Raw genomic sequence first — 19495 nt, forward strand, 5'->3', positions numbered from 1 at the left:
TTTCCAACATACTTCTGCGAAGCGGAGTTTTCTACAATGAATGCAACAAAAACTAAATTGCGGAATAGACTGGACATAAGGAACCCCCTTCGAGTATCGCTGTCTCCCATCACCCCTTGATAGGACCGTCTTGTTGCAGGAAAACAAGCCCAGGGTTCCCACTGATTCAGCGATATTGGTGTGTTGCAATGATTTTATATGTTCATACGGGGAAAATATGTGCTGTGTGTTTAATATCCAAACGTTAGTTAAAATGTTTGGTGCTATTAACTTATAAGTGATTTATAATTCAGTGGTCCCTAACCTCCGGGCCGCGAAGAATACTGAACAGCGGTGGCCGGAACACACCTAGCACATCTTTAAGAAAAAAGCCAAAATAAACAAGCTAATTAATTAGGTGCTGCCCGGCACGTAAATGTCGGCCCAGATCAGAGGTGATTGCCGATTGTGTCGCCTCTAATCTGGGCCGACATTTATGTGCCGGGTGGCACCTAATCAATTAGCTTGTTTATTTCAGCTTTTTTCTTAAAGATGTGCTGGGTGCATTCCGGCCATCGCTGCACCACTGCATTCTTCGCAGCCCGGAGGTTTGGGACCACTGTTATAATTGACTTATCACTACATTCATGCGAGGAAAATATGCGCTGTGTGTTTAATATTAAATTCGTTAGATAAACCCCTTTAGAAACGAAATTGAGTGTATTAACTACTTACGAGTGACTTATAGTTGACTAATTGCCTATATTCCGGTGGCGTTTAACACCGCACCCCCCCCCATCAGCCAGTCCGCAAGAATATTGTCAATATTAAACCGGTCCACGGCTGGGGACCCCTGATTTAAACTAGCTGGCTAGCTGCCAAGGAGCTACACTATTGATGTCCTACGTGATGAGGCCAAACTCCCTGTAGACTTGCTTAAAGTTGAAATAGAATAAACATGAAAATATAATATAACATAAGTACATTTTCTGCATATACCCAACTTGGTTTACAGATTAGACAAAATCACTAAACAAAGTATTGCATACACCCTTGGAGGTCGACCGGGCGGTGGTGGGGGGGGGGGTGGAATATGGGGTTGCTGGGGGGCAGGGGTGCTACCTCCCTGAAATGGTGGTGCTACCTCCCTGAAACGAGTTTTTGCAGGCTGGGATGTCTGCCATCTGTATATAAAACCATCATACAAATTTCTAGGCCAGAGTATGTTTTTCACTTAACTCAGAACCTGTCTTAGGTTCAAAGCTTAAATGTGCAGTGCTGATAATTGTTCTTACTATTTGGGTACCGTAATAAAAATGTATTTTTTGGAGGCATTAAGACGAAAATTTAGCCATTTTAATTATTTTAAAAATGCCTAATGAAAGCAATACATTGAGAAGAAAAATGAAGCTGTAGTTATTAACCACAATGGCATTGACTGTAAATAGCTAACTGCAGTATTTCCTTTTATTTCTCAATTCTTTAACTTTAAATTCTCCTTTGTTTTAGGCTACAGTTGCTGCTTTTGCTGCGAGCGAAGGCCATTCTCATCCGCGTGTTGTGGAATTACCAAAAACTGATGAAGGCCTTGGATTTAATGTGATGGGTGGAAAAGAACAAAATTCACCGATTTACATCTCTCGCATTATTCCTGGGGGAGTCGCAGATAGACACGGGGGCCTAAAACGTGGAGATCAGTTGTTGTCTGTCAATGGAGTGGTAAGTCAATGGGACAATTGTTTTGTAGAGGGAATTATATTGAAGTTGTGAATCATTTCAGAATAATTAATATTTATCAGCCTGATATTTAGGATGAGAAATAACAGCAAGGCATTCAAAGGTCGACGGCACTGCAAGTGCATACTTGAGTTGTTAAGTGTGAGAATCCAGAAACAGCTTTTATTAATTCCCTGTAATAGAAACAGGAGATGCTGAGAATACTCATTAAGTCACGGAGGTTCCGTGGAAAGAGAAATCGCAATGATATTTCACACACAAGATGCTAGAGGAACTCAGCAAGTCAGGCAGCGTCTGTGGAGAGCGATACAGAGCCGACGTTCTGGGCCAAGGCCCCTCATCAGGACTGGAAAGGAAAGGGGAAGAAATCAGAATTCTTTCCAGTCCTGAGGAAGGGTCTTGGCCAGAACAGCCAGCTGTTTATTCTTTCCCATGGGTGCTACCTGACCTGCTGAGCTCTTTCAGCATTTTGTGTGAGTTACTCTGGATTTTCAGCATCTGCAGAAACTTTTGTGGTTATTAATGTTTCAGCTCAGACTATTTATCAGAACTGGGAAGGAGATACCCAATATTTTACTTCCGAGAGTAGGGGGAAATTGTGAAGGGTTTGTCAGAGCTGGCAGAAATTTGACACCAACCATACGTTCTCTTCCCCTTTCTTTCAGCATTTCAGTGCTTGGTTTCCTGGTTCAGCCACTCCCACAGATATTTTAGATTAGATAATGAGGACACTCATTCCTCGTTTATTGTCATTTAGAAATGCATGCATGCATGCATTAAGAAATGATACAATGTTCCTCCAGAGTGATATCACAAAAAAAAACCAGGACAAACCAAAGACTAACACTGACAAGACCACATAATTATAACATATAGTTATAGCAGTGCAAAGCAATACCATAATTTGATAAAGAGCAGACCGTGGGAATGTCAAAAAAAAGTCTCAAAGTTCCGATCGACTCCCGATAGTTCCCTACAGCAGGCGGCAGAAGGGAGAAACTCTCTCTGCCATAAACCTCCAGGCACTGACAACTGTCAATGCATTGGAAGCACCCGACCACAGCCGACCCTGAGTCCGCCCAAAAACTTCGAGCCTCCGACCAGCCCTTCGACACCGAGCACCGAGCGCCATCTCTGCCAAGCGCTTTGACCCCGTCCCGGCCACTGAGCAACAAGCAAAGCCGAGGATTTGGGGCCTTCCCCTCCAGAGATTCCGGGTCACATAGTAACAGCGGCAGTGGAAAAGGCATTTCAGAAGATTCTCCAAATGTTCCTCCGTTCTCTCACGTCTGTCTCCATCAAATCAGGATTGTGCACAGCACCCTACTTGACAGATTACAGATATCATTCACCGGAGTGGCCGCGCAAGCTGTGTCGCGCCGCCATCTTCTCCTCCTCTACCTAACTTTATATTTTAGGTACCTAACCTTATGACAATAACTCTCCCCCTCTAACTTTTCAATCCTCCTTTTTACACCCCCGACTTCTTGCACTACATCCCACCTCACCAATATTACCACCCCCATCCTCTCTCCAATCTGTCCAAACCTCCGAAAGCCAACTTCGCACCACCATGATCTCCCATTATCTGCAGGTGGCGACCAAACTCTCCTCCCTAGCCACCTCACTTTCCAGAAGCCCTGTCATTTGTCCTGCTAGCTAACAGCATTGTTAATGTTTACCGGAGGTCCACTTTTGTTGCTATCTAACGACACCTATGACGGGGAAAGAGGAAATCTGAAACAGAGGTTGGTAGTTTAAAATGGGAAGATTTCTCCAGCTTGTTGCTGACCACAAAATACAGATCTCACAAATTTGATAAGTGACAAAGATGATTCATGATGAAGGATTGGTCAATATTGCTTGCGTAGAACTTAACAAAGCATTTCACAAAGTACCTCATAGTAGTCTGGTCCAGAAGAGTTAGTCACATGAGATCCATGGTCAAATGATCCATTGGACCCAAATTTGGCTTGGTCATACAAGATAGAATGCAATAGTGGAGGGGTGTTATTCTGACTGGAAGTCTATGATCAGCAATGTTCCACTTGGATAGGGACTGGAACCTCTGTTCGTAATACTGTGGATTCTGGTTAATTGGGATACATCGGGACCAGTACATTTTGGCTCAGTCAAACAGCTAACCCAATTAGCCAAAGTTTCATGGAAGGTTCCCCATGCAAGGCTCATTCAGAAAGTAAGGAGGCATGGGATCCAAGGAGACCTTGCTTTGTGGATTCAGAATTATCTTGCCCACAGAAAGCAAAGAGTGGATGTAGATGGTTCGTATTCTGCATGGCGGTCAGTGACTGGTGGTGTTGCACAGGGATCTGCTCTCGGACCACTCCTCTTTGTGATTTCTATAAATGACCTGGATGAGGAAGTAGTAAGATTGCCGGTGACATAAAGGTTGAGGGTGTTGTGGTTAGCCTGGAGGGTTGTCAAAGGTTACCGTGAAACATCGATAGGATGCAGAACTGGGCTAAGAAGTAGGCAGATGGAGTTCAACCCAGAGAAGTGTGTGTTGCTTGAAATTCCAGCATCTGCAGATTTCCTTGTGTTGAAGTTGAAGTGGTTTATTTTGGTAGGTCAAATTTGAAGACAGAGTATAGAATTAATGGTAAGACTCTTGGCCATGTGGAGGATCAGAGAGATCTTGGGGTCTGTGTCCACAGGACACTCAAAGCTGCTGCACAGGTTGACAGTGTTAAGAAGGCGTATGGTGCGTTGGCATTCATCAGCTGTGGGATTGAGTTCAAGAGCTGTGAAGTAATGTTACAGCTACATAAGAACTTGGTCAGACCCCACTTGGAGTGTTCAGTTCTGGTCACCTCACTGCAGGAAGGATGTGGATACTATAGAAAGAGTGCAGAAGGGATTTACAAGGATGTTGCCTGGATTGGAGAATGTGCCTTATGAGAATAGGTTGAGTGAACTTGACCTTTCCTTCTTGGAGCAATGGAGGATGAGAGATGACCTGATAAAGGTGTATAAGATGATGAGAGGCATTGGTTATGTGTGGATAGCCAGGGGCTTTTTCCCAGGGCTGAAATGGCTAACACAAGGGGGCATAGTTTTAAGGTATTTAGACGTAGTTACAGAGGGGATGCCAGGGGTAAGATTTTCATACAGAGAGTGGTGGGTGCATGGAATGCATTGCCGGCAACGGTGGTGGAGGCCAATACAATAGGGTCTTTTAAGAGACTTAGATAGGTACATGGAGCTTAGAAAAATAGAGGGCTATGCGCTAGGGAAATTCTAGGCAGTTTCTAGAGTAGGTTACATGGTTGGCACAACGTTGTGGGCCAAAGGGCCTGTAATGTGCTGTAGATTTCTGTGTTCTATGTTCTGTTCTTGATTCTCATGCCTCCACAATCTCTTCAGCCGCCTCTTTCAGGACTCTGGAGTGTACACCATCTGGTTCAGAGAGTTATCTACCTTATGACTTCCAGTTTCCCAAGAACCTTCTCTCTAGTTATGGCAACTTTACACACTTCATGTCTTCTCTCAGCTGGAACTTCCACCATACTGCTAGTGTTTTCCACAGTAAAGACTGATGCAAAATACTTATTATGTTTGTCTGCTATTTTGTTGTCCCCCATTACTACCTCTCCAGCATCATCTTCCAACAGTCCGATATCCACTCTCGCTTCTCTTTCACACTTTATGTATCTGAAGAAACTTTTGGTATCCTTTTTAATATCATTGGCTAGCTTACTTTTGTATTCCATCTTTACCTTCTTGATGACCTTATTAGTTGCCTTCTGTTGGTTTTTAAAAGCTTCCCAATCCTCTAACTTCCCATTAATCTTTGCTTTATTTTATGCCCTCTCTTTGGCTTTGACTTTTCATGTTAGCAATGGTTGTGTGATCTTTCCTTTAGAATACTTCTTCCTCTTTGGGATGTATATATCCTGTGCCTTCCTAATTGCTTCCAGAAATTCCAGTGGTTGCAGCTCTGCTGTCATCCCTGCCAATGTTCTTTTCCAATCAACTCTGGCCAACTCCTCTCTCATGCCTCTGTAATTCCCTTTACTTCTCTGTAATACTGATACATCTGACTTCAGCTTCACCTTCTCAGATTTCAAGATGAATTGAATCATATTCTTTCCCCGGGGGTTCTTTCACCTTAAGCTCCCTAATCAATTCTGTTTCATTGCATAATACCCGATACACAATAGCTGATCCTCTAGTGGGCTCAACCACAAGCTGCCCCCCAAAAAAACCTATCTCATAGGCTCTCTAGAAAATCCCCCTCCTGTAATCCAGCACCGACTTGATTTTCCCATCTACCTACATATTGAAATAACCCATGACTATTGTAACATGGTATGCAAAAGATGTTTTAGTTATATTCTCTCTAGGTAGCTTCCAACATGATGGTATGAATATCGATTTCTTCTGGTTTAAAAAAAATTCCTCTTTCTCACTTCTTCTATTCCTCATGCTGGCTTCTTCCCTCTTCTCACCTGCCTATCACCACCCCCGATTCCTTCCTTTTCTCCTGTTGTCCACTGTCCTCTCCTATCAGATTCCTTCTTCTGAAGCCCTTTACCTTTTGCACCTGCCTGACTTCGCCTGTTACTTTCTAGCTATTCCTCTTCCCCTCACCCCACCATTTTATTCTGATATCTTCCCCATTCATTTCCAGTCCTGAAAAAGTGTCCCGGCCTGAAGCATCAACTGTTTGTTAAGTTCCATGGAGGCTGAGTTGCTTCAGCATTTTGTGTGTGTTGTAGACTGGTGAATAATTTGGGCAGAGAAATGTAGATGTAATTTAATCTGGACAAGTATGAGGTTTTGCGTTTGGGAGGTCTCTATTCTAAGAGAAAATACATAGTAAACAGCATTGATATACAGAGGGATCTTGGGGTGTAAGCCTAAAGCTCCAGAATGTGACAACACAAATGGATAGCTCGATAAAAAGGCATATGGCTTACTTGCCTTCTCAGTTGTGACACTGAGTATCAAAGCTGAGAAGTTGTTTTGCCATTATGTAAAACTTTGGTTGGGGCACATCAGAGGTATTGTGTCTAGTTCCAGTCACTGCACAAGAGTAGGGATGGGGAGGGTTTGGAGAGAGTACAGAAGAGGTTCACCAGGATGTTTCCAAGATTGGAGTGTACTAGTTGTTGGGAGAAGTTGGGCAAATTTGAATGGCTTTCTCTGAAGCATTGCAGGTGAGTTAATGGAAGTACAGTATGTACAATTATGAGAAATATGGATAATATAGATCGTCTTGTCCCCAGTGTGAGAATATAAGGTACTAGAGCGCATAGATTTAAGGTGAGAATGGGAAATGTGCAGGCAAAATTTTTACATAGAGAGTGGTAGGTGTGTGGAGACGTGGTAGAAGTGGATAAAATAGCAATGTTTTAAAGCCCCCAGACAGACTAATGAATAGGCAGTAAATAGAGGGATGTGGACTACATGTGGCAGATGGGATTAAGTAGATTAGTATCATTGTTGAAGCAGACATGATAAGGCAAAGGGCTCTGTTTCTGTGCTGCACTTTACCATGTTCTATGTGTTGTTATGCAATTAATTCAAAGGTAGGACAACCTCTCATCTTTTCCCCCATTTTACCTCAGTTCCATCCTAAACATCTGCATTTCCCTTTCTTTTAAAGAAGCAAACCTTTTCTAAGTAAAATTAAACAAATTTATGCTTAGGGCACTGAATGTTTTTTTCTGGCTCCATTGCCTCTGGTTGAGGAGATGAATGTGGAGGATATACCGTTTGTAAATGAAACGTCTTTATATTACACAAAGGCCTTTGCTTTGTGATTACATGTGTACTGCTCCAATTTGCAGAGTGTGGAAGGGGAACACCATGAAAAGGCAGTGGAATTGCTGAAGGCTGCTCAGAACAGTGTGAAACTGGTGGTGCGTTACACTCCAAAGGTGCTGGAAGAAATGGAGGCAAGATTTGAGAAACTGCGGACTGCCCGACGCAGGCAGCAGCAGCAGCTTCTGCTCCAGCAGCAACAGCAGCAGCAAGTTCAGCAAAATCATATGTCATAGGTGAGAGTATTGAAATTATCTTTCAACCTCAAAGTTCAAGTACATTTCCTCAAATTGTGGTGCAAAATCAAAAGCAAATCTTATGAGTAGCGAACCACACAATCTTTCAGAGTAAAGAAACAATGACATAGGTCCTTCCACTGGCTATGGAGCAATGATCTAAGTTATTAGGAGATACAACGGAAATGTTGTTCAAAAGTTCAAAGTAAATTTATTATCAAAGTAAGTACACTGGATTCCGGTTAATAGGGACACATCGGGACCAATACATTTTGGCCCAATTAAGCAACTGCCCCAATTAAACGAGGTTTCATGGAAATAGTTAAAAAGTTATTAAAAAAGACAAACTGAGTAACAAATTATGTATTTAAATGAGATACAGTCCAAGTTAAAATCCTAGCAATAGTACTACTACAGTACTATAAAATTGTGTATTAGTTCCTAGTAGTTATCAACGGAGGAATTTATCCAGTGTATGCAATGAAGAAAATCAGCACAGACACCTAGTTAAGATAATAGACTGCCCTCATACATGCTATCGACAATTGCATCCTCCAAATCTTCATCTTCATTGTAACATTCAACATAATTGTCCGTAGTTACCTTCATATTCTTCATAGTTCCTTATCAACCTCGTTGAAGTATTGAAATTGTTTGATTTTCACTTCTGGTGTTTCTGGCATTTCCAGGTTTGAATGGTTGAAGCTATAGTGAGCAAAACAGTTCAGAATTATTGTACTGCTGATTTCTCATCAACTATCAGTGACAAAAATCAGTTTCATGAAGACAAACATACACAGCTGTGAGCCAAAAGTTGATTTTAATGATTGTTTTATTATTGCAATAGCTGAAATGCTGGATTGAAGAAAATAAGAGGGAAGGAACTGTGGGTAGATGAATGAATTAGGATGAGGAAGAGCTAGTTGATTGAAAATCAGAAAATGCAGAATTAGTTAGTAGGTCAGCCAGTGCATCTGTACTGAGAGAAACAGGCAATGAAGGTCACCAACTGCAACAGAAAGAGGAGAGCAAGGAAGAAGGGCAGAGAAGTTTGGAAGTTACCCAAGCTGAACAGAAAAGTATGAGAAATTTTGAAGTTAAATGTAATAAAAATGACATTAAAATTTCAGTGGAAATATCATTGATAAATACTGTTGACACTTTCAAGTTGAAAATGGGCTACTACCTAGAGCAACTGGTGAAATATGAATGGTTGGGCAAGAACAAAACTCTAATTTAGATTTCTAAGTCAATAACTGAGGGGTGAATGGAATTAGGAATGCTTTACAAGAACAAACTGCATGACTTGGGCTTCACGATTAAATCAGGCTCAATTATTTTGAATATCGGGAGGTATCCACCTATTTAGTACCAAGGACAATGCTGTTATATGCTTAAAACGTTAATAATCGTTATTCATTTTGTCTCTGAATTCCATTCAGACAATATTTCATTTAAATTATTTTAATGATTTTCACTACATTGCTTTTTCAAAGCAGATTCCTTGCTAATAGATTTTCAACTTTAAGCTTCAAAGCATTTTCGAAGTAGAATACTTGCCACCAGCTTTAGTTAGTGTAAAGAAATCAAGCAGATTTTCTTTCATTTCAACCCTCATTTGTTTAAGAATAATTGTGCAAAGAAACTTCAGCAAAGGATCTTATCTGTTCCTCCATGGCTTCGAAAATCTTGTATCATTCCAACCGCTTGAAAAATAAATATATTTATTCACATTGCCAAAAATGTTTAAATTCTCATTCAAAACGCTTTATATTTCTGTCCATGAAGCCCAGCATTATCAAAATAAGCAGTTGTTAGAAGATGGCTGTCAAAAATTTGCCTCAGGATAGTCAGGCAGTCAGACAAATGTGCCAATCCCTAGAGAACGTTACTGTGAGTACAAATTCATAATTAAAATAAAGATTATACATGTAAGTATATATTTTGAGGGTCACTGGAGAAATCACAAATCATCAAGTGGTGTGAGCAGTTTTTTCATTGCACCTGTATCTCACTGTACTTGTGCTTATGACAATAAATTTGACCTGTGTTGTAAAATCGAACTTAACTAGTATTCTAGTAGAATGGGGGCATCTTTCCCACTTCCTTCTCAGTCCTGAAGAAGGGTTTCGGCCGGAAATGTCGACTGTTTACTCTTTTCCATGGATGCTGCCTGGCCTGCTGAGTTCCTCCAGCATTTTGTGTGTGTTGTTTTGGATTTCCAGCACCTGCAGAATTTCTTGTGTTTATGATTAGCTAGAATCGAGTGCATATCATATTTGTCTGTTCAGTTGAACAGAATTTAATATCTCACTAAACATTGTAGTAGTTATTAAAATAAATACAAACTCAAAATATTTATTTTGCAATTTGCAATTTTATTTTCTAATATCTTGCTCTAGGTTCATTAATATCAGAACAAAGGAATTTGATAAAGTCCCACATGGGAGATTAGTGGGCAAAATTAGGGCACATGATATTGGGGGCAGAGTACTGACATGGATTGAAAATTGGCTGGCTGACAGAAAACAAAGAGTAGTGATTAACGGGTCCCTTTCAGAATGGCAGGCGGTGACCAGTGGGGTACCGTAGGGTTCAGTGCTGGGACCGCAGCTGTTTACAATATATATTAATGATTTAGATGAGGGAATTAAAAGTAACATTAGCAAATTTGCCGATGACACAAAGCTGGGAGGCAGTGTGAAATGTGAGGAGGATGTTATGAGAATGCAGGGTGACTTGGACAGGCTGGGTGAGTGGGCAGATGCATGGCAGATGCAGTTTAATGTGGATAAATGTGAGGTTATCCACTTTGGTGGTAAGAACGGGAAGGCAGATTATTATCTAAATGGAGTCAAGTTAGGAAAAGGGGAAGCACAACGAGATCTAGGTGTTCTTGTACATCAGTCACTGAAAGCAAGCATGCAAGTACAGTAGGCAGTGAAAAAAGCTAATGGCATGCTGGTCTTCATAACAAGGGGTATTGAGTATAAGAGCAAAGAGGTCCTTCTGCAGCTGTACAGGACCCTGGTGAGACCACACCTGGAGTACTGTGTGTAGTTTTGGTCTCCAAATTTGAGGAAGGACATTCTTGCTATTGAGGGAGTGCAGCGTAGGTTCACAAGGTTAATTCCCGGGATGGCAGGACTGTCATATGTCGAAAGATTAGAGCGACTGGGCTTGTATACTCTGGAATTTAGAAGGCTGAGAGGGGATCTTATTGAAACATATAAGATTATTAAGGGATTGGACACGCTGGAGGCAGGAAGCATGTTCCCGCTGATGGGTGAGTCCAGAACCAGAGGCCACAGTTTAAGAATTAGGGGTAGGCCATTTAGAACGGAGTTGAGGAAAAACTTGTTCACCCAGAGAGTGGTGGATATATGGAATGCTCTGCCCCAGAAGGCTGTGGAAGCCAAGTCTCTGGATGCTTTCAAGAAAGAGATGGATAGAGCTCTTAAAGATAGCGGAATCAAAAGTTATGGGGATAAGGCAGGAACTGGATACTGAAAGTGGATGATCAGCCATGATCACAGTGAAATGCGGTGCTGGCTCGATGGGCCGAATGGCCTACTCCTGCACCTATTGTCTATTGTCTATTGTCGATAATTATATTCAATAATTCTTTTTCGGACCATTGCTAATTATTTGTAATGAATAGAAAATAAAATTAAAGTCTTGTGACTTTTACATTTTTTTCCCCCACAGAAAATTAATGCTTTGACAATATGGTTTAAAGCGTCCAGTGTTCATAAGTCATTTTATAAAGCCTTGAAAACTTATTACCTGTTCAAAGACTGTTTCCATGGTGAGCCAATCCAATAGAAGTAATTAGGTAGTCCACATCATTTGAAAGGGATCAGGAATAGGGGATGAAATGTCGAACTTGGTTTCTGTTTTAATTGCATTCTACAGTATGTACAAAAAGATTATTGTAAAACAAACAAATTGTCGCAGTTACTTGATCAAACCAACATCGCATTGAGACTAGGCGTGGGAGGTGAGGTGGTTTTTAATCCTGGTTGACGCATCTTCTGTGCTATCCAATAATAATAATATTCAAAGTCGAAGAAATGTATTTGATCCTTTATTATAGCAAAAACAAACAATCTTGAAGTGATAAAAATAATGAAACTAAAACTAGAAACTAAAACGTAATTAAACAAAGTTAAACACAAATAGTTAAACAAAATTAAACGGTCAACAAAAAGATATCACAACCAGAGATGTCTGACTCTTAACTAACCAGAATGACTCTAAAAAACATGAACATGTAATTAAAGCTCTTCACTTTGACCACATCCCCACCCACATGAATGACTACCATAATAAACAGAACAAACATGCAACAGGCAACACAATGCAGATAGATACATCCTATGGCCTCAGTCCGTACTAAGTCTTTAAACTCACCTTTTTTTCCTCTTTTCTGAGGTACCAGACAAGGTTGTCCTCTTAGTCCTTTATTATTTGATACTGCATTAGAACCTCTTGCAATTGCTATTCGAGAATCTCCAAATATTATTGGTATAACTCGTGGTTTAAAGTCCCACAAAGTATCACTCTATGCTGATGATTTACTTTTATATATTTCTAATCCTCAAAAATCTATTCCTGCTGCTTTAGATTTATTAGCACAATTTAGTCTTTCTTCAGGTTATAAGTTAAATCTTGGTAAGAGTGAACTTTTTCCGATTAATAAGTAAGTCCTCTTATATCAGAATCTTCCGTTTAAATTGGTTAATAATCATTTTTCATATCTTGGGATTAAAGTTACCTGTAAACATAAAGATTTATTTAAGACTAATTTCCTACCCTTAATCGATCACATTACTCAACTTTCATTTAAATTGTCTCCATTTTATTTAACTTTGATTGGTCGTACTAATGCTGTTAAGATGTTTATTCTTCCAAAAATCTTATATGTATTTCAGGCACTACTGATTTTTGTTCCCAAATCCTTTTTTGATAAAGTTGACTCTAAAATTTCTTCATTTATTTGGCAAAATAAAAACCCGAGATTGGGTAAAATACATCTACAGAAAGCTAAGAGAGATGGAGGTTTTGCATTACCTAACTTTAGATTCTATTATTGGGCAATTAATATTCGACATATGAAATTTTGGCTACTTAATCAAGATACACTATCCATTCCTAAATGGGTAGTACTGGAATTACAATCTGCTCAAGGTTATGCACTTGGCTCCATTTTAGGTTCTTCTCTTCCTTTTGATTTGAAACGCTGTTAACTGGTTTGTAACCCGATAGTTAAATATACCTTACGTATTTGGTTTCAATTCCGAAAATTTTTCGATCTCAATCAATTTGGGCTTGCGATTCCTATTTTAGGTAACATATTCTTCCCTCCCTCTTCCACTGACTGTGCCTTTCAAATTTGGAAGACTAAGGGTATTTCACGGTTTTTGGATTTATTTTTAGATGGTTCCCTTATGTCTTTTGAGCAATTATCTAACAAATATAACTTACCAAGAATATATTTTTTTAGATATCTCCAAGTTAGAAATTTCCTAAGTACTATACTCTCTTCCTTTCCGACGCTACCTCCTACATATATTTTAGGCACTATAATTAACCTTAACCCATGTCAGAAAGGTGTAACGGCTATTATTTATAATACTATTATGAAACTTAGGAAAGCTCCATTTGATAAGATTAGGTCAGATTGGGAAAAGGAATTGGGTCTTACTATTCCGGTGGATGACTGGGCGCATATTTTACAACTAGTTAATACTTCCTCTATCTGTTCTAAACACTCCCTAATTCAGTTTAAAGTTGTCCATAGAGCACATACGTCTAAAGATAAATTAGCTCATTTTCATTCTCATATTAACCCTTTGTGTGACAAATGTCATGGGGCGATAGCTTCCTTAACTCATATGTTTTAGGCCTGTCCTACTCTGGAAACTTTTTGGAAAGGTATTTTTAATATTATTTCAAAAGTATCGAACATAGATATTTCTCCCCATCCTATTACTGCTATCTTTGGATTACCTAAAATTTCCACTAATCTTTCCCCTTCAGCCTGTAGATTGATTGCATTTCTTACTTTAATGGCAAAAAGATGTATTTTACAACATTGGAAGGAGATTAATACTCCAACTACATTCTTTTGGTTTTCCCAGATGATACTATGCTTAAATCTGGAGAAAATTAGAAGTAATCTTTTATGATTCTTCAGTTAAATTTGAACAGACTTGGAGATCTTTTATTCACCATTTTCATTTAATGTAACTTTTTTTTTTCTTTCTCTGGCCATATCTACATTCCCTTCTTGCTTTTTAACTGTTTTTAATGGAGGTCGGGTTTGAGGACGTGATTGTTTTAAGTTGTTTAACTCCACTTGATACCTAGTTAGCCCATTGCTTTGCTTTGCTTTTTAGTTTAGTTGCATGGTGGTTTTTTTGGGTTTTTTTTTTCCTTATTGACATGTTTGAAGATTAGTATACTATTATATTACCTAGTTATTTTATATCTAAACTGCACTGTTTGTACTAATTTTTTTTGTATTAATATCTCTTGTAAATTTATATTGCAACTGTGTATCAGTGCCTATATGGTTTACCTTTTGTGTACTAATTCAATAAAAAGATTTAAAAAGAAAAAAGAAAGGAAACAGATACATGACTCCTACTCCGATGTTTCTTTAAAGTATTTGTGATTATTGGAAAGGACTTTTTGCAGTATTTTACTATTTTGATCATCTATCAATAGATAATTTGTAAACACAAAATAATCTGCAGATGCTGGGGTCAAAGCAACACTCAGAACACGCTGGAGGAACTCAGCAGGTCGGGCAGCATCCGTGGAAAAGATCGGTCGACGTTTCGGGCCGGAACCCTTCATCAGGACTGTAGAGAGAAGGGGCAGAGGCCCTATGAAGAAGGTGGGGGAGGGTGGGAAGGAGAAGGCTGGTAGGTTCAGTTGAAAAACCAGTAATTTGAAAGACAAAGGGTTGGGGGAGGGGAAGCAGGGAGGTGATAGACAGGAAAGGTGAAGAAGGAATAGGGGAAAGCAATGGGTAGTAGAAGGAGGCAGAACCATGAGGGAGGTGATAGAAGAGAGCATAAACTGGGTGGTGGAGGTCCCTGATTATGATGGTTTCTTCCCTAAGAAAGGATGTTCTTGTACTACAAATCTGAAACAAAAATATAAACTTGGAAATACTTGGAAGGAGAGAAGGGCTCTGTGAAGCTAAAAATAGTGTCAGTGTTCAGGGCAATACCCTCACATCAGAACTGAAGTAGTTACAGTATTAGCCTTATGGGTGGTGCAACAAATGTTTACAAATTGATTTATGGGATAAGAGGTCCATACCTTGAAAACAGATTAATTAGCAGGGACATACAGTATATTCCAAGTTATTGGAAAGACTTCAAATTAATTTAATTGAAACTGATAAAATTCTTTAAAATGGTAGAGCTGATGCAAAGAGGAAGTGTTTCCCTGCAGGAGAATGTAGCGCTATGGTGTCATGGCCAGGCATTACAACTGAGATGAGGAGTCGTTTGTTCATACAAGAGACTTGACACTTTCTACTTCTGAGGCTGGCGATGTTCACTCAATAAGAAAGTGATCAATAGAGATTTGAACTGTCAGGGTATCAGAAGATAGAAAAGTAAGTCAAGAGAAAGGAATTGATGTCACTGGTTGGTTATGATCTTATTGATCAGCAAAGCAGGCTCAGAGGTTATATTGCCCACTGCTCCTTTTCCTTTTTGTGTTTTTTACCGTCAGTGACGGATCTGACCTAATGCAGGTCAGACATACAGACAAGCTCATGGCTTGGTGGGAGACTTCCAATCTTGCCGCTTTGTCTGGCCCATATTGTAACTTAGAATATATATGTGGATGTCAGGGGTAATTTGAATCAGAATTGGGCTTGGCTGTGGTACTTTCCAAGTGTATGTATATTGACCTCAGATCATTTAAGTAAGTGATATACCTTAAAATTCTGACACCCTAGTAGTACCAGGTTTGCAGATTTTCCAATCTGTTGGAGGTTACTTTGTTACCCCAACATGCCTTTATTTCTCACAGTAAGATAATACATTTCAGTAAATCCAGCAAGTTCAAAGGAGTGGGATCCTGAGCTGTAGAGAAGTTTTAACCTTGTCAAGCAAACTAAAATATACAAGACATCTAGTCCCCAGCTCCATTTGCAAACCACATAGTAGCATAGCGGCTAGCTTAACACTCTACAATGCCAATGATCAGGGTTCAATTGCTGCTGCTGCTGTGAGTAGTTTGTATTTCTTCCCTGTGGCCGTGTGAATTTCCTCCGGGTGTTTTAGATTCCTCCCATGTTCTAAAGATGTGGGCGTGCTGCCTTGGCAGAGGAAACATGCGACGCTTGTGGGCTGCCCCCAGCACATTCAGACTGTGTTGGCTGTTGACGCAAACAATGTATGTTTCGAAGTGCATATGACAAATAAAGCTAAGGATTTCCAAATGATCAGATTCTGGATTGTTGGAGTTTTAAAACAGCAAAGCGTTGAAGGAGGGAAAAGTAACTAAATTCGGGTTGGAAATGTTTCAGTATTTAAGACTTTTTGTAAATAATGCAATTGTTTATAATTGAGAGTTTTTGAAAAGTAACATGTAGTTTAACCAAAATTTAATTAAAATTAAATAATCTGTCATAAGATACTTACTCGAGGATTTTGATCTTTTGTATCCATTTTCAGACTTGTCCAGGAATTTCCAAGATCCAAGTGGTAATCGCTGCCAACTCGAATGAACACACTGCAATCATGGTTTTGCGGTGGAGAAGAGAAGCAACCTTCAGATACAATTGATCATTTGTGAAGATGTGTATATAGCTCATTCAAACCCAAGATATTGTGTAAATGATAGTTTTAGCTAAGCTTAGCGTGGCTTAGAACAAAATGGCACAAGATTTTTTGGAAAGTAATTGAATGTGTCTATTAGAGTCACAGTAGCTCTTACAAGTTAGGATTCATCTTTTGAATAAGAGATTCTAACTCAGCAAATGCTTATACGTACAGAATATGGACTTTTCCTAATTTAAAGCCATCCCTATTGGCTCTGTCAATGTTTGTGTTTAGTATAATTGTATTGATATAAAATAAGTGTTTTCAAATAATATTTCCAAAGGGAACTCCAAAGAAATACCAGATTTTGACTTTTAATGATTTTTGCATATTAATGTAAAATATTATTTTTCCAATCAGATTTCATTGTATTAAAAATCTTGTGCCTATTCATAAAATCAAGTTATGTTTAGAAAATTATTATGATGTCTCATTTAATATTTAAAGGAATCATGAGTTAATATATTGATTAACTAGATAAGCTGAGTTCAATTGATTACTCAACCAATTTTAGTGCAATCTCTCCAATTTTCCCACCTCTTCAATTGAAAGATGTGAAATGCAAATAATAGATCTTCATTCAATGATATTTCTTCTATTTGTAATTATTATCAGCTCCACTGAAATAATTCAACATCCCAATTTGAACCCATTCATTTTCTTCTTGCTCCCTTGAGCTTCATCTTAGTATTTTGTGATCTTCTTTGTTTGGCTTATTTTTGTTGCTGCACATTTATGACAAATTGAGGGAGTCAATACATGGCTCATTTGTGAAATATTTATTATTACTAGATTTGTTATGGAAAGTTGACATACTTGACAGTATCAGTGCAAGGAAAGAATGCAGAAAGTAAGTATATACTGGTTCTAAAGTGAAAGAATATTGAATGCAAATAACGAAGGCATTTAGGAATGCAAAGTGACCACATATTCTTTATTTATTAAGTTGCTCACAATTTAATGGATTCACTGTTCACTAAATTGGAAGGAACACAGAATCAGCTGAACTAGCATTCCTCAGATGCATTCTTTTATTATTTTCCTTCCCTGGGCTGCTAATTGAGAAGCAATTAGATGCCTATGCTGAAAAAATTGCATTTCTATTAACTTTAATGAGTTGAGCTCTAAAATGTGCCGGTGACATCTGCACTGGGAGTTTCCACTCATCGTTCTTTTGGTTGATTAGCTTCTGGCTTAGTCTTCAATTTTTGAAATTTACTGACAAGAACTTTTTATAAGAACATTTCTATTAGGAACAATGCCTCTGTTTCAGGAAGAAAATTAGATATATGGAGTGGTAAAAATCAAAGATAAAGCCTGCAGGACAGACATATATGATTTTTTTTGCTGACAGTTTTATTTCTAATTTCCTATGGTTATTTATATAAAATTATATCTTTGCATTATGTTTCAAAAACAAAATTTGCTCTCTTCCCTCTTGCCCGAACTCAATTATACAAACCACACCAACCTTCTGATAGCTGGATCACCTTAAGCCCTGATGTTACACCGATATTTACTGTAGCATTCCAACTTTAGGGAGGAGAAACTATTAACTTTGTTCAGTCTCAAATCTGCTGTAAAATGTAACAATGGTATGGTTCTACAATGAGGCAGAAAAGTTTCATATATATTTGCAGATAGCAAATAGAAATATATCTGTGTGAATCTAGAAAAATATGTATAATTCTATTGGTGTGATTTTGTATTTCATTTTGATTGTACAGAATTGTTTGATTTGCTGTTATGAGGATGAGCAACTTTGCTCCAATTCTTATCATTTGCTTTTCCCTCTCAAATTTGGGCTTAACCAGAAATGAAGATTTCATACCCAATGTACTGGTCTGTCAATGTGTATTTAGATAATTAGGGTCTACTGCTGTTTTACGTGATCCATAAAGTGTTTGATGCAAAGATGTCATCTGTATCTCAACTAAAAATTCCAATTTTGTAGTGTTTTTAGTATTTCATTTTCAGTTTATGATAAAACTTTAGATTGTTTACAGAGAATGTATTTAATTTCTAAAAACAGATAGAAATCTTGATCACTCCAGTGGTTTGCTTGTGTCTGTTTTCCTTATTGATTCCTATTTTGTCAAAAAACATTTTCCCCCCCAGCTATTGTTGCACTGCACAAAATAATACATGATTTTTACATATATCAAGAGCACTTATAAATACTAATACCAATAAAATTAATCAGAAGTTATGTTTAGCATCTTAAAATGGTGATACAGCAAGTAAGATTGATGTTTCGGGAAGTCCACTTTATGGTTGTGTGTTGCAATAGAATTGCCAGAGACAAGCTTAACAATATCTCTGGTACAATTTCTGCAGAACTTTACATTGCATTCTGTCACAATGGAACTTAGAATAATTTCTGAAGCAATTCTCACCAATGTGCAGATAGTGTTGTTAAAAATATTTGAAAATGTGGTCATTCCTACTCAAATTACAAAATATTGTACTTTAATATCACTTAAATAGTTAAGGTTCTAAGCTACCACCTAACCAACAACCACAGCAAGAGACCTGAGCTGAAAAGTTCAGCAGTGTGCAACTTTTTGAAACTAGCAAATGTCAATATATGGAGGAGCTCTTTAAGTATTCAAGTTTCTCATAGAAAATAAAAAGTAACTTGCTAATGATCAAAATCACTGATAACTTCAAGTGACACATGAACTCCAGCATAAATGAAAGAAGATTCATTGTGTAGAACAGGAGTGAAAAAGACACGTACTTAGAAATGTGAAATAAAGCAAAACAAAAAGTAGAAATACTTAAAAGCTGGACAGCATCTGTGGAAAGGAAAATTAAGTTAATGCAAGTAAATGACATTTCATCAGTTCTTAATTCAATGTTCAGAACTTGTATTCCAATGTAAGATTACTAGTCTAAACACTC

General features: G+C 38.5%; 1 protein-coding gene across 5 annotated transcripts in view; it reads left to right on the plus strand.

Moving 5' to 3' along the window:
* Positions 1–18787, plus strand: part of lin7a (lin-7 homolog A (C. elegans)) — an 81197-nt gene extending 62410 nt beyond the window's left edge. For 3 of the 5 annotated variants that reach the window (XM_072267497.1, XM_072267499.1, XM_072267500.1), the window contains 3 exons: positions 1489–1698; positions 7530–7739; positions 16445–18786. In XM_072267497.1, the coding sequence (XP_072123598.1) occupies positions 1489–1698; positions 7530–7739 (420 nt within the window). In that variant the 3' untranslated portion in view covers positions 16445–18786. Of the gene's footprint in view, positions 1–1488; positions 1699–7529; positions 7740–16444 lie in introns of all 5 variants that reach the window. The other 2 variants (XM_072267498.1, XM_072267501.1) reach the window with 2 other exon arrangements.
* The last annotated feature ends 708 nt before the right edge of the window (positions 18788–19495 follow it).

This window comes from Mobula birostris, chromosome 9 (assembly GCF_030028105.1).
Source record: "Mobula birostris isolate sMobBir1 chromosome 9, sMobBir1.hap1, whole genome shotgun sequence".
Classification (NCBI taxonomy): domain Eukaryota; kingdom Metazoa; phylum Chordata; class Chondrichthyes; order Myliobatiformes; family Myliobatidae; genus Mobula; species Mobula birostris.